Source organism: Populus euphratica, unplaced genomic scaffold (genome assembly GCF_000495115.2).
Source record: "Populus euphratica unplaced genomic scaffold, PopEup_1.0 scaffold308.1, whole genome shotgun sequence".
In the NCBI taxonomy this organism is placed as follows: Eukaryota; Viridiplantae; Streptophyta; class Magnoliopsida; order Malpighiales; family Salicaceae; genus Populus; species Populus euphratica.
In genome coordinates this window covers 248,264-263,846 of record NW_011500196.1, presented here as the reverse complement: position 1 = coordinate 263,846, position 15,583 = coordinate 248,264, and the positions used below count along the sequence as shown (strand labels likewise).

General features: G+C 30.6%; 1 protein-coding gene across 1 annotated transcript; it reads left to right on the top strand.

The window, feature by feature from the left end:
• Positions 1-12,935: 12,935 nt before the first annotated feature.
• LOC105111791 (cytochrome P450 81E8-like) lies at positions 12,936-14,677 on the top strand. The gene is made up of 2 exons (XM_011007244.1): positions 12,936-13,887; positions 13,996-14,677. Exons 1-2 carry the CDS (start codon positions 13,000-13,002, stop codon positions 14,602-14,604), a joined length of 1,497 nt encoding a protein of 498 aa, XP_011005546.1. The 5' UTR covers positions 12,936-12,999; the 3' UTR covers positions 14,605-14,677.
• The last annotated feature ends 906 nt before the right edge of the window (positions 14,678-15,583 follow it).

The window sequence follows — 15,583 nt, the reverse complement described above, 5'->3', positions numbered from 1 at the left end:
TCAAGCATTCATGATTATAACTTATGTTAACAACAAATCAAGTTCCTTTCATAGCTCAAGTGTCGGTTATACCATACATTATGGGCTATGAAAGTGCGAAGCATTTGTTGTACCAAGTGTTATACAACATAAATCAAGATTAGTCATTTAACAAGCAAAGTATTAAAGAGTGAACAAGATAACAAATACAAAACATGTTAGTATCAAACATTAAAGTCCATATTAAGTTTACATTATACTTATTCTTACACCATTAGTGTAACATTTTCACCTTGACAAAACTGACTTAGTTAAACATAATGAAAGAAAGCAAAATAGATAAACAAAATAAGAACATAAAAGTTAACTAAGTAAAGGAAAGGAAATGAAAGGCATAAACTTAATATTAATGAAAGCAAAGCATAAACATTACAAAAAATACAAAGAGAGAAAGGAAGAGCATGATCTTGATCTGGAAACCAAAATGCCTAAATGCATGGCAAATTCCTCCTTTTATAGGCCAAAATTGGGAACTATTGATTTGATGACTAATTGATGAGTGGGTGGCCAACTCTTGACTTGGTGACAATCCTTATCTTCTCTTGTCTGCCCAAAACGTCATTTATAACGTCAAAATTGGAGCCAGTTGCAAACATGAAAGTTGTAGTCAATTGTCTCAGCTTTCTTGTGTAAAACCTTCAGCTCATTTGGACTTCTAGAACTCCAGATATAGCCAAAATACTGAACAGTGCTCGGGCTGGAAGACAGATTCGGGCTTCTTTGTTGTTGCTACAATTTGGACTTGAAAATGACCTTTTTAGATCTTGGGCTCCATATGAAAGTTGTAGGCCTATGTCTTACCTTTCCATCCATATAAATTGGAACTAAATCTGAGATATATAGCTCCAGATATGACCCAATTACCGAACAGTGTTCCGGTTTGGATTGCACCAACATCTCTTTTCTAAGTTTGGTCATCTCTTTATCCTTGCAATTTAAGTTCTTAAAGTCATCAATCAATCCTTTTATTTATATGATAGGCCTGCATTTAAAATGAACATTTACCACAAATTAAAGGTATGTTATATTATTTGATATATTATTATAAAACATGCTTTGGTTAAGGAGTTATTGATACTTCAAGTACAAAATGATGATATAAAACCATGATAAAAATGCACTTTTAAGTACTAATCAATCATTGTTTAATCATTACGTTAATATTCTACCTCAAAGTTCTCATCATCTTCTTCTTCTTCTTCTTCTTTATTATTATTATTATTATTATTATTATTATTATTATTATTATTATTGTTGTTGTTGTTATTACTATTATTATTATTGTTGTTGTTGTTGTTATTGTTGTTGTTGTTGTTACTATTGTCGTTTATAATTTGTACAATTAACCTCTCTGTGGTTCGACCCCGGTCTTGCCGGGTTATTTATTACTTCGACACTCCTGCACATGGGAGAAGACATCAATCTTTCAGTCGTGTCACTTTAGCACAAAATGACATTATTGGAAAGACAATTGAAGAGGAACTACAGGTTTCTATAATGTCTGCTCGAATGAATGCAATGTTCAACCATGTTGATGCCTTCATTGCTTTACCAGGTGGTCTGGGTACATTAGAAGAGATCTTTCATATTTTTTCTTGAGCCCAACTGCACATTCACCATAAACTCATAGGTCTATTAAATGTTAATGGTTATTATGATAAGTTGTTGTCATATCTTGATCATGATGTGGAACAAGAATTTCTGACATCTTTTGCATGACAAATCATAATCTCTGCTACTATTGCTAAACAATTGATTGACCAACTATAATATTTTATTCCTGTAATTGATCCTTCCATAAGTCACATAAATTAGTTATCTAAGGAAAGTTGTAAAAAGCTTAGATTGGATTTGAGTCTTCATTTGTGAATCTTTATATCTTTGGGTTTTATTATGATGTTTTGTTGTTTTTTATATTTGTTTAAATGTGTTTCAGGTTTGTCATTGTTTGTTATTTGAAGTGATGTCTTCTGTACCCTATCTTTTTACCTTAGGATATTTAGGACAATGTCTCATTTTGGTTCAGAGGAGAGGGTAGTAGCTTTAAAAAAAAAACATTAACTAACTGTGTTTTCTATTTCATAAAGCATGTGCAAAATTGTTGTTACTAGGATGACAGAGTAAATGAGCTCTTTTGTTAAAGTGACTCATAAGACACATCTTAGAAACAATTCTTAACTAGTTATATTATAATACTTCTTGAAATATTCAAGTTTACAAACTCTCGCATTGTTATCACTTAATTCTGCTTATATACTTATTTAACATGTATTTTTAAACCTTTATTTTCACACACATGCTTTAACATATGATTGTGGGTTGCATATTGGATTATTACATTATTTATGTTCTTTTGTTAAATGTAACAACTAAGGAAAATTGATAGTATATAATTTGCAAAAACAAAAAAACAAAAAAAAAGCAAAAAAAAATTGATGATAATAAAAATATAAATAAGTTTGGTTTCGTAGCCTCTCTAACCTAAGCAATTAAGCACGAAGAGGTGTTTTAACACCTAATACCCTATAGTCAACTGACTTGGGAGCTATTGGCCCAATGCTTGTTACATGGGTTGAGGAGAAAAGCTTATGGGAATCAAACATTGCACTATCTATGTATTAGTATCTGCAACCCGAGTTACTAAGCTCGTAGGGGTGTCTCAACACCTAATGCCCTAAGACCAACTAGTTTAAGAGTCATTAGCTGAAAGCTCATTACATGGGTTAAAAATGCATCGTGTTTAAAGTTATATGTATATATATTTAAAAAATAAAAAAATCTCAACCCAAGAAAGTTAACTTTTAAACATTAGAACAAAAATTTTGTTTTCCTCCAAGTAAAGACCCATAACTATGTGTTGATATATTGAGCATAAAATTTTTTTATTAATATCTTGTTTAAGAGGTATTGAGTAGAAATATAAATTTAATGAGAGTTTGTTTATCTGAATAGATTAATGGAAGTTGAATGATGAATACCTTGCTTTGTAAAATTTGCAAATTATTTTTCTATTTTAATGCTTTGATTACTAGGGACTAGTAGTAAGCTAGTTGAGAGATGTGATTATTACTTAAAAGTATATTTTTATCAAGGTTTTATATTATTATTTTGCACTTGAAGTATCAATAACTCCTTAACTAAAACATGTTTTATAATAACATATCTAATAATATATGATACCTTTAATTTATGGTAAATATTTATTTTAAATGCAGGCCTATCACATAAATGAAAGGATTGATTGATGAGTTCAAGAATTGAAATTCAAAAGACAAAGAGATGGTCAAACTTAGAAAAGAGATGTTGGTGCAGTCTAAACCGGAACACTATTCGGTAATTAGATCATATCTGGATCTATAGATCTCGGATTTAGGTCTACTTCATATGGATGGAAAGGTGAGACATAGGCCTACAACTTTTATGGGAGTCAAAATTTAAAAAGGCCATTTTCAAGTTCAAATTGTAGCAATAAAGAAGAAGTTTGAATCTGTCCTACAACCAGAACACTATTTAGTGTTTGGACCATATCTAGAGTTCTAAAAGTTCAAATGACCTCTATTTTTTTTTTTGGAAAGCTGTGATAATTTCCTACAATTTTCATATTTCAAATGGTTCCAATTCTAATGTTATGACTGGTGTTTTGGGCAAATAAGCGAAGATAAGGATTGTCACCAAGTCAAGAGTTGGCCACCCACTTATCAATTAGTTATCAAATCAATAGTTCCTAATCTTAGACTATAAAAGGAGGCATTTGCCATGCATTCAGGCATCTTGGTCTCCAGATCATGATCATGCTTTTGCTTTCTCTCTTTGTATTTTGGTAATGATTAAGTTTTGCTTTCATTAATATCTTGTTCATGCCTTTCATTTCCTTTCCTTTACTTAGTTAACTTTTATCTTATGTATGTTCTTATTTTGTTTATTTATGTTTCTTTCTTTCATTATGTTTAGTTAAGTTTATTATATCAAGGTGAAAAGGTTATACTAATTGTGTAAGAATAAGTATAGTGTAAACTTAACATGGACTTTAATGTTTGATAATAACATGTTTTATATTTGTTATTTTGTTCACTCTTTATTACTTTGCTTGTTAAATGACTAATCTAGATTTATGTTATATAACACTTGGTACAACAAATGTTTGGTACTTTCATAGCCCATATTGTATGATATAACCGACACTTGAGCTATGAAAGGAACTTGATTTGTTGTTAACATAAATTATAATTATGAAAGCCTGACAAGATTTATAAGTTTTAGCATTAATCAAATAAGATAATAATGTAATCATGTTAACAATTTATAATCTAATTGGAACCTTCTTTGTGTGTGGTTTCCAATTGAATAATAAAAGTTTATACTATACTTATTTGACATACCATTAGTGGATCCTCTAACCTTGATATTTATTGTTATCATTGTTTAATCGTTACGTAATCTTCCATCTTAAAGTTCTCATCAACTTCTTCTTCTTCTTCTATTATTATTATTATTATTATGACTACTACTACTACTACTACTACTACTACTACTATTACTACTACTATTATTGTTACTATTGTTGTTATTGTTATTATATTATTATTATCTACAATTTATACAATTAACCTCCCTATGGGTCAACCCTGATTTTGTTGGGTTATTTATTACTTCGACACTCTTGCACTTGGGAGAAGACATCAATCTTTTGGTCTTGTCAAAGATCAATGTGAGGATTAAATAATGATAACAACAAATATCAAGGTTAGAGAATCCACTAATAGTATTTTAAACAAGTATAGTATAAACTCTTTTTATTACTCAATTTGAAACCATACACAAGGGAGGTTTCAATTGGATTATAAATTGTTAACATGATTACATTAATTATCATATTCAAATAATGCTAATACTTGTAAATATTGTCAGGTATTCATGATTATAACTTATGTTAACAAAAAATCAAGTTTCTTTCATAGCACAAGTATCGGTTATACCATACGATTAGGCTATGAATATGCCAAGTATTTGTTGTACCAAGTGTTATACAATAGAAATCTAGATTAACCATTTAACAAGCAAAGTATTAAAAGTTAACAAGCTAACAAATACAAAACATGTTAGTATCAAACATTAATATTCATATTAAGTTTAGACTATACTTATTCTTACACCATTAGTGTAACCTTTTTACCTTAACATAATAAACTTAACTAAACATAATAAAAGAGAGAAACATAAATAAACAACATAAGAACATAAATAAGATAAAAGTTAACTAAGTAAAGAAAAGAAAATGAGAAGCATAAACAAGAGATTAATATAAATAAAAATTAAGCATTACAATAAAGAGAGAGTAAGAGCATGATCTTGATCTTAAAACCAAGATACCTAAATGCATGGCTAATACCTCCTTTTATAGGCTAAAATTTGGATCTATTGATTTGATGACTAATTGTCGAGTGGGTGGCCACATCTTGACTTGGTGACAATCCTTATCTTCTTGTTTCAATAAAACACCATTGATAACGTCAGAATCTGAACCAATCTTATGCATGAAAGTTCTAGGAAATTGTCTCAGGTTTTCAGGAAAAAACAATTAAGGTCATTTAGACTTCTAGAACTCAAGATATGAGTTGAACATTAAACAGTATATGGGCTGCAGGACAGATTCATACTTTTATGTTGTTGCTAAGATTTTAACTTCAAATAGCAGAATTGAGTCTTGCCTACATGAAAGTTTTAAGCTTATCTCTTAGCTTTCCATCCATATAAAGCAGACCTAAATCCAATTTCTACAGCTCTAGTTATGATCTAATTATTGAACAATGTTCTAGTTTAGACTAAACCAGCATCACTTTTCTAAGTTTTACCCTTTCTGTGTCCTTTCAATTTCAGTACTTCAACTCATCAATCAATTCTTTCATATATGTGATAGGCCTATATTTAGGATGAACACTTACCATAAATTAAAGGTATCTTATGGTATCAGACTTGCTATTATAAAATATGCTTTAGTTAAGGAGTTATTGATACTTCAAGTGCAAAATGATGATATAAAACCTTAACAAAAATGCACTTTTTAGTATTAATCACCTACAGAGAAGGAAGAGTTAGAATTCTCATCACCAACAAAAGTTTGGTAACTGTCAAGATCAACATTGGTGCCTGATCCGCAGTTCATGAATTTAGTTTAGGTTTAATAAACATAATATAGACACATCTAATTATTCATTGACATAACTTGATAAACTATTAAGCGTTACAAGTTTTAATCATGAGCAATTGGTTATAAATATATCAATCCATTAGTTATTATCGAAATGAAAGGTAGTAATTGGAAGTGACAAAGATGACTTGGACTTCAGAATTAATAAGTTTGAGCTCAAACATCCTCTCAGGGTTTAACTCATTGTAGTAAATCTAATATCACCTATATAGGTAAACCACTAGCAAATTAGGTAAAACAAACCACTAAGAATAGAAGACAAGTAACATTAGGGTTTACTTTAGATAAAATACTTTAAGGTGATAATATCTTTCATGTAGCATAACTAGTCCATTGTCTTAGAATTTTAAGGATCAATAAGGGTTTATGATAACCAGAACACTAGGATACAACTCATTTTCAAAAATTTCAAACCTTTCCCTAACTTTAAACGCCAAAAGTCTTCAACTTTAGAAAAAAGATGGGTGGTTGTGATGTTGAGTGTGATAAAAAAGCATGATTAAAGTAATCTTTGTCATACAACATAATTTTCTTAAGAAACTTCATTGTTGTGCTTATTATTTGGGAGGACAATTATAGAAAAAAAAAAAAAGAAGGTTTTTAATTTAGTGACACTACGTGGGTGATGACAAGGATAACAAAAAGTGAATCATCACTTTAAAAGTTAGCACTTTAATCTAAAAAGTAACATCATGCTTAGAAAATTTTGAGCAACATAAGTCACAGGCCCATTTAATTATCCAACTTTGAACCAAATATGCCAACGAGGTTATTTAGGTATTTTAAAACAAAACTTAATATATATCTTGTTGGTTTGTTTCCTTTTTGAAACATAAACTAGATAAAGTGTATGAAATAATTAAAAGGAGTAGGAAAAAGAGAAAGTGCAAAGATTTATAGTGGTTATGCATTAATCGCCTATTCAACTCTATAAGAGGTAAACTTGAGCTTCTATTATCATTTAAATGGACTTGATCAATGGTCAACCTTACCTTTTATAATAACCATTACTTTTCTTAGGCTAAATTAAACCTATTTGATGTGAACCTCTTGATTGCATAGTTAAGTAACCCCTAACGAAGATGATACTTACCCAAAAAAGCTGAAAATCAGGTTTGAGAAGTGTGACATAATGGAAACCTGTCCCAAGGCACCAACACTATTGAAATTGGATCAAATGATGCCACAAGGTTAGTTATACCTTGATAAATTAGATTTGATATTTGTCCCAAAAAAAATATCGCATCATGCAAAATACAAGTTTATTTCATAAATCCATGGTTACCTTCTTTTCAACATACAAAACACTTATATAATGCTTTGAATAATCATAATGGATTGATGCGAACCTCTTGAACAAGCAATTAAGCAATCTACATGGAAAGACATCAATTTCTCAAAAACCAAGTAAATTAGGTTTGATAGGAGTGTGACATAAAGATAACTTGTACCTAGGAACCACCACTATTGGAAATGAAAAATCCTACCCAATGAATTTTGATTCACAAAACGAGAAGTTTAAGGATAACACCACAAAGTTAGTTGTTCTTCGATAAGTCATTTTTCAGTTCTTTAGAGAACCAAGGTAGTGAAATTATTCCACCAACACACAACAAGTGTGGCAAAAGAAGTTCATTAATCTAAAAATTGCATAATCTTACATGTCTAGTTATGCCCTTATTTATAATAACTCTAAACTAAAAAAAATCCTAATAGACCCCTTACATGGATTTATATGAGGCCCATTTAAAATTAAACAAAAAAACCAAAAAAAATAAAATAAAAATAACATTAAGTCTTATATCCTTTTTTTGTATATAACTTAAGAAAATAAAAGCTAATTAATCTAATTTCCCTAATTTATAAGTTGTTATAACTGATTGAACCTTTTTTGGAAGCATATGATTAGTTGCTGCCCACCATAAGTACCTTGTAGACTAAGGAAATCTGATCTAATTTGGTTTCCTTGGTGTTGCCCCTTTCTTTTCCTTGATTAGCTTAGATTTCCTTGTATAACTTGGGTAAATAATAAAGCAAATTTTTTCTTTTATTGCTAATTTAATTACTTTCCTTTTAAGGTTAGGAAAAACATTAAATAATCCTCATCTTTTTGTGATCAAGATCTAGCTCACTTCCTTACTTAATTAGAAGAATAAATTATTGACTTTCTATCATTATAGCATTAGGAGAAACAAGGCTATTACAGGGTCGGACCGTTAGTCCTTTGTTCGACATGAATTGGGTTCTTATTGGACCTAAATTAGATGAATTAGAGGTTGTCCTTCATTCTTCTTAGATGCACCAAGCCCTTTTAGGTCGATCTTGCTCCATATGTTTTGAACAAACTCATTCAATGCTTTTTTAAGTTTCTTTGCCCTAACTCTTGTAATTAGCCCAATTGGCACTTCCAATAGGTCATTGGCATGATTACACTTTGTGTTTAGATGATCTTCATCATCCCCTCTCTCTTCAAATAGATTCGACCTCGAATCATCACCTACATCAAATAGAGTAAGATTAGAAATATTAAAGGTAGTATTAAAACCATACTCACCTGACAAATGAACTTTATAAGCATTGTCATTGATTCTCTCAAGGATCTGAAATGACTCATCTTCTCGTGGTTCTAGCTTTGATTTGTTATAGGTCAGAAATCTCTCCTTATACATATGCACCCAAACCCACTCGTCGGGTTGAAAGACAACATGTTTACGCCTCTTATTGGCTTTAATCACATACACACAATCTATTGCGGCACACTTTCATAGAGTGTCTTTATCACCTGTGCTTTATGATTATCATCCAAATTAACCCTTTCATCAATAGGCAAATGAATAAAATTCATGGGAGTTAAAGGGTTAAATCCATACATAATTTCAAATGGTGAAAATTCAGTAATAGAATATACATTACGATTATATGCACACTCTATAAATGGCAAACAATTTTCTGAATTCTTTTAGTTCTTTTAAGTGATAGCACACAGAAGTTATGTTAAGGTCCTTAAAAATTAAATTAGTACCACTATAAATTGTTAATATGCTTAAGGTCCTCATCATGGATCCCTATATGTGGGTTGATTTGAGTCCACTTATAAAATAAATCTAAATAAGTAATAATAAATTAAAGACTAAGAAGGAAGTAATAAAAATAATAAAAATCTAAAAGTAATATCCCAATGTGCTAGAATCAAATTTGTCACCCCTAAAAAGTTTCAAATAAATTAGAAAATCTAATCTGAATGTAAAATTAATTTTGAAGTCTTCTTACCTTGTTGTGCTTGGTTTCTTTGTTTTACATGGACAACTAATGAAGAAAATCTATCTCTTTTATACATGTCAATTTATTTTCCTTTCTAGACTAGAAGAATCATTAATTAATTGTTCCTAGCCTAGAAAATCAGATCTGGCAACCCTACTAGCATCTTTTGTTGATAAATATTCTCCCAAATAATAGAGAAAATAATGAATGAAATTTCCTTAAATTTTAGAAGAGAATCTTTATTGATTTAAGTTCTTATAAAATTAGGAAATCAACCCTAAATAAATCTGACGTGATTCTAACATCTTAATTAACTTAAACCAACTTTGGACCCAAAGTGGTTTAAACTCATATTCATTAATAGGAACCAAACCAGAACCAAAATACACTCCAAATAAGTTTTTTTTGCTACCCAAAAACATCCCATGTATAGCCTTTACTAATTTGACCAAATTACCCACCATAAGAATTAGGTGGAGCCCATCATCCATAAGAACCTCAGTCCGACCGAATGCATCCCTAGGTAAACTTCTATCATGAAAATCCCGAAGGTGAACTATATACTGAATCGTATCAATACCTAATCTCAAATACATAACTAAATGCTCACTATAAGAAATGTAAGGCTGAATCTGAACCCTATTACTCTCACACAAATCTTTTCATGAACTCAAGATTGAAACCCTTATATTTTTTTTATGAGTTTAAAATTAAAAAATCCCATAATATTTTTATATGTTTAAGATTGAAGCCATTTTCACATGCTTAAGGAGAAAAAAAAATTCACTCTAGTGTAATTAGAAGCTCAATACCAAGAACTCAAGTATTTAGAATGCCTCTTATACTAGAACATAAGATTTTTTACTCGTAAAGAATAAAATTAACACTCAATAACAACAATAGTAGATTATAATAGTAAAAGATAAAGTATTTAGTAAGGATTTAATCTAAATATTTTTAGGTTAAAAGAAGGGTCCATTCAATTTGTAAAAAGGATAAATAAAAAAGTTTGTTCAAAGTAGAAAGAACAGGAATATATGAAGATTGTATCAATAATCGCATCAATTTGTAAAGATAAAATAATGAGCTATTTATAGTAAAAAAAAGAGAGGATAAACTAGACATTTAAATGAGTGATGTGCGAAGGGATTGTAAAAGAGCTTGTTGTTTGTTTTTGGTGGCAAAAGATGGTAGGAATGTTTGGAATTTAAATTTCAAGCTAAGGATAAGGTCTAGTTGTTTTTAGAAAGCGAAAGTTGCGATCAATATGCAGGGCTGAATGTTTGACTAAAGTAATATCCACTTGAGTGCGAAGGGAATAGGGATGAAATTTTAAATTAAGGAGAGGTCTCATGTACTAGATGGTTCAAACCACGTAATGAAATAAATATTTTATAAAAAGGCTAGAAGTCGGCTAGACTACAAGTTGGTTTGTCTTGTTTGCTATGTAAGAATAAGGTAGGTACTCGGGGCGCATAAATGTGCTCGGCGAAAAAACAATTTTGAGATAATATAAAATAAAAGTACAAAGCCAACCCTTTAGCTAAAAGATTCACAAAACACCGTTAAGTATTTTATTTTATTTATTTATTTTATTCTTCGGCAACTTTCCTTTTATTTTACTCATTGTTATTTTATTTTTAATATAAAATTATTTTAGAAATTATACTTTATAATTTTTTAATTTTATTTCTACTAAACTATATATAGGTCTTATAGATATGTTGGTATTGAGATTTTATAATTTTAGTTTTTTTTTCTTGATTTCAACATTATATACATTGGTAGTGAGGTTTTATAATTTTTTATTTATTTTTATGAATTATCTCAATCTTATAAATTGGTTTATAATGTTAATCTAGGTTGATTCAGATTATTTTTTTTATTTTTTTTAATTAATTTTTTTAATTTTATCATTCAAAATTAAATTGTTGACCGGGTTGATTTTGTTTTTTTAGATCCATTTTTAATTGAATATTTTTAATTGGGTTTTGTAATTTTTTTTATTTTTTTATATGGTTATCTCGATCTCATAATTCAAATTATAAGTTTCGCAAGTTGACCTAGGTTAACTCAATTTTTTAATTGAATATTTTTTTTTTTAATTTCACCATTCAATAACTCAATCTTATTTTTTTAGTTTTTTTAATTTTATTCTTCAATATTAAATTGTTTGAAAATTGAGTTTTGTATTTTTTTTTCAATTTATTTTTTGTTATGTTATCCTGATCTCATAGATTTTGTTTTCTCAATTTCAACATTTAACATTATATCTAGTTGAAATGGAGCTTCAAGAATTTTTTATAATATGTTTATAAAATTTTCTCGATCTCATGAATTACGTCACAAGTTTAATAAGTTGGCCCAAGTTGACATGGTTTTCTTTTCTTTTTAAATTAATTTTTTATCTCATTTTTTAATATTGAATTGGTTAGCAACGGGGCTTCATTTTTTTCATTTACTCTTTATAGGGTTTTTTCAATCTCATAACATTGATTGTGAATTTAGTAGGTTAATTAAGATTGTCTCAAGTAGTTTTTTTTGTTGTTTTTAATTTATTTTTTTAAAAAAAATTTATACTTCAATATTGGATTCAATATTGGATTGATTAAGAATTTTTTTAAAAAAATTATTTTAATTTTCTTTTTGATTCAGGCTGAAGGTTTGACATATTAATATAAATCAATTCAATATACTATTGTTTAAATATTTTAAAAGTAAAATTCATTAAATATATCATCATATCAATATTTTTAAAAATAAAAATAACATTTTATTTTGAATTTATGCCTAACTTTTTATCAGAAAACATGATAACAACAATTGAATACTTATTTTATTAAAGAAAAACTATTATATGCGGCATAGCACGGGATAAAATAAAATCATATAAAATCATCTAATATACTAGTTGTGTTACTCCGGTAATTGGCCGGCCTAAACAGTATATATATATATATAACTGCAACCCAGCAGACATTAATTTCGCACACTGGGCAGCCGTAAATTTATGCGATTTCATTTACGATCATCTAGATGGTCTCGCAGCAACCGAAACCCATCGTCAAAGTCGGCCGAAAAATTCGTCCTCCATTTCTAGACCTCCCTTTCCGCCAAAGTCATTCCAAGTTCCTTTAGAAATTATTTCCTCCTGAAAATTCTTAAAGTATCATCTGGGTACTGTTCAGTAGCAGTGGGTGCTGGGAATCGAAAAGCTAAACGTTAAATTACATGTCCATGAAACTGCCTTTCTAGATGTAGCCATAAGATTTCCTCGTAGAAATTCCCACATGTGCCAAAGAAGAATGATAAAAAAATAATTTTAAATAATATAAAGAAAGAAAGTTAATTTGCTTACATCTTTTGTGAAAAAAAGAAAAAGAAAAATGCAACTGACCAATCGACTTTTAAATAGGAGCAGAAGTGCAGAACTCTTATATATATATGTTGGATTGTGTTGAAATCAGGCAAGAACTGATTATACTCAGTCCATGCAAATGGAAGACACCCATGCTTACTCATTTCTATGTCTTTTACTTGTTATTCTTGCAGTTAAGTTGTTGCTACAAACTAGAAAAAAACGTAGAAATCTCCCTCCAAGCCCACCAGCTATTCCATTTATTGGTCATCTCCATCTCCTCAGACAACCCATCCATCGGACTCTTGAAAACCTCTCAAAGAAATATGGCCCAATCATATCTCTTCGACTGGGCCCTCGACCTGTGGTGGTTGTATCATCACCGTCAGCTGTTGAAGAATGCTTCACCAAGAATGACACTGTTTTTGCCAATCGTCCTCAGTTCTTAGCTGGCAAGTATTTGCACTACAACAACACCACCCTTGCTTCAGCCAGCTATGGCGATCATTGGCGCAACCTTCGCCGCATTTGCGCAATTGAAATCTTCTCTTCGTCTCGCCTCAACGCATTTCTGGCCATCAGAAAGGACGAAATCAGGCGATTGGTGTGCAGACTCCATCGAGATTCTAGCGATGGTTTTGCTAAGGTAGAACTAAGGTCCATGTTTATGGACTTCACGTTTAATATAGTAATGAGAATGATTGCAGGGAAGCGATACTATGGTGAAGATGTGAAATTAGTTGAGGAGGCAACCAAGTTTAAGGAGACATTACAAGGATATGCTGCCCTTAGTGAGTTGACAAATCTTGGGGACGTGTTCCCCGTTTTTCAATCTGTTGATTATAATGGATTTATCAAGAGGTGTACCGGGCTCAGTAACAGGATGGATCTGATCTTGCAAGGACTGATTGATGAACTTCGACGAGAAAAGAATGGAAACACAATGATAAATCATTTGCTTACTTTGCAGGAATCTGAACCCGAATACTATACGGAAGAAATAATAAAAGGACTTATTCTGGTTAGTTTGATGTTTTATTCTTTTTTGCTTATCTGAGCACTGCAGCATCAAGCTGTTATTAAATGGTACTGCAATTATTTTTTTTCTTCTTCTTTTTTGTTCTTGCAGATAATGTTGCTTGCTGGGACAAAAACACTTGTTACATCTATAGAATGGGGAGTCTGTAATCTGTTCAACCATCCAGATGTGGTAAAGAAAACCAGAGAAGAATTGGATACTCAAATTGGCCATGACCGTTTAGTAGATGAATCAGATTTTTCAAAACTGCCCTACCTTCAGAGCATCATCCTTGAGAACTTACGACTATATCCAGTCGTACCACTCTTAGCACCGCATATGTCATCTGCAGATTGTGAAGTTGGAGGCTATGATGTGCCAGCTGGTACAATTTTACTTGTGAATGCCTGGGCCATTCACAGAGATCCCCAGATATGGGAGGACCCAGAAAGTTTTAAGCCTGAGAGATTTGACAATTGGAAATCCGAAGCATATAAGCACTTGCCATTTGGATTGGGAAGGAGAGCTTGTCCTGGGGAGGTCTTGGCACACAAAATAATGGCCCTGACCTTAGGCTCGCTGATTCAATGCTTCGACTGGGAGGGAGTTGGTGGAAAGGAAATCGACATGACTGAAAAGATGGTCAATCTCATGAGCAGAGCCCAGCCATTGGAGGTCATGTGTAAAGCTCGTCCAAACTTGAACAACATTCTGTCTTAAGCAACCTGCGATTACCTGAATGTAGCCATCAAAATAAATTAATAAATACATCAAGAAAGCTCCTTTTCTCCTACCTGCTCGGAGCCATATTAACACGCTCTCTCTTCGGTTTGGATATTAAAAAAGAGAGAGAGAGAGAAGAAAAAACACCCTAAGGTTAAAAAGATAAAATTAAAAAAAATAGTAAAACATAAAAAACCGATGAAATTATTAAGAATAGCCCATGCGCATGGGTTGCTTATCGTTTATTTGCCCCATTAAACCCGCAACCTTGCCGTAAGCTATATCACATACCCATATAGCCTATAGGTTGAACCCACACCCTCACTTCAAGCCACGCCACTCAACTATAATATGAATTTGTTTGCTAAACAATTAAAATAATATATTAATATTAAAATAATTTATTCCATCTGAAATAAGTTTCTTTAACATTATCAATCTAAAAAAAAACCAAAATTGGTTTACACCTCCTTGGACATCTAACCCTTCCTTTTGACATTGTCAACTAGTTTGGCTTTGGTAATTTTTATAATTTTTATTTTTATTTTTGGATTTTTACTTCTTTTAAATTTTCTACTTCTTTCCTTTGTAATCTTATATTTTTGTTTTTATTTTCTATTAGAGATAGGATTTCTAGTCTATTTAAGAATTTGTTAACCTTTTTAAAAAATAGACTTCATTATTATTATTTTAAAGAAAATAAACCTTTAAATTTAAGATTTACATCTACAACTTTTTTCACTCATAAAAATACTATGTTTTCTTTGTTTATTGATATCTTCGGTTTCCACTTACATCATATGGAGGATAGCTAAACACGTTACGAGGATGAAAGTTTATAAGCTATAAGAGAAACTACAAGAAGACGCGAATAAGGGAGAAATCAACCATAGTAAAATTTTAGTCTATAAGACATAGATTATAATCTTGTATGACACGATAAAAAAATTGATGTATTCTCCCAAGCGCAGGAGTG

Excerpts from the sequence above, each read along its gene's own strand:
- LOC105111791 (XM_011007244.1), top strand. The coding sequence starts at position 13,000 with ATGCAAATGGAAGACACCCATGCTTACTCATTTCTATGTCTTTTACTT. Across the intron at positions 13,888-13,995 it reads TAATAAAAGGACTTATTCTG|ATAATGTTGCTTGCTGGGAC; the intron begins GTTAGTTTGATG and ends TTGTTCTTGCAG.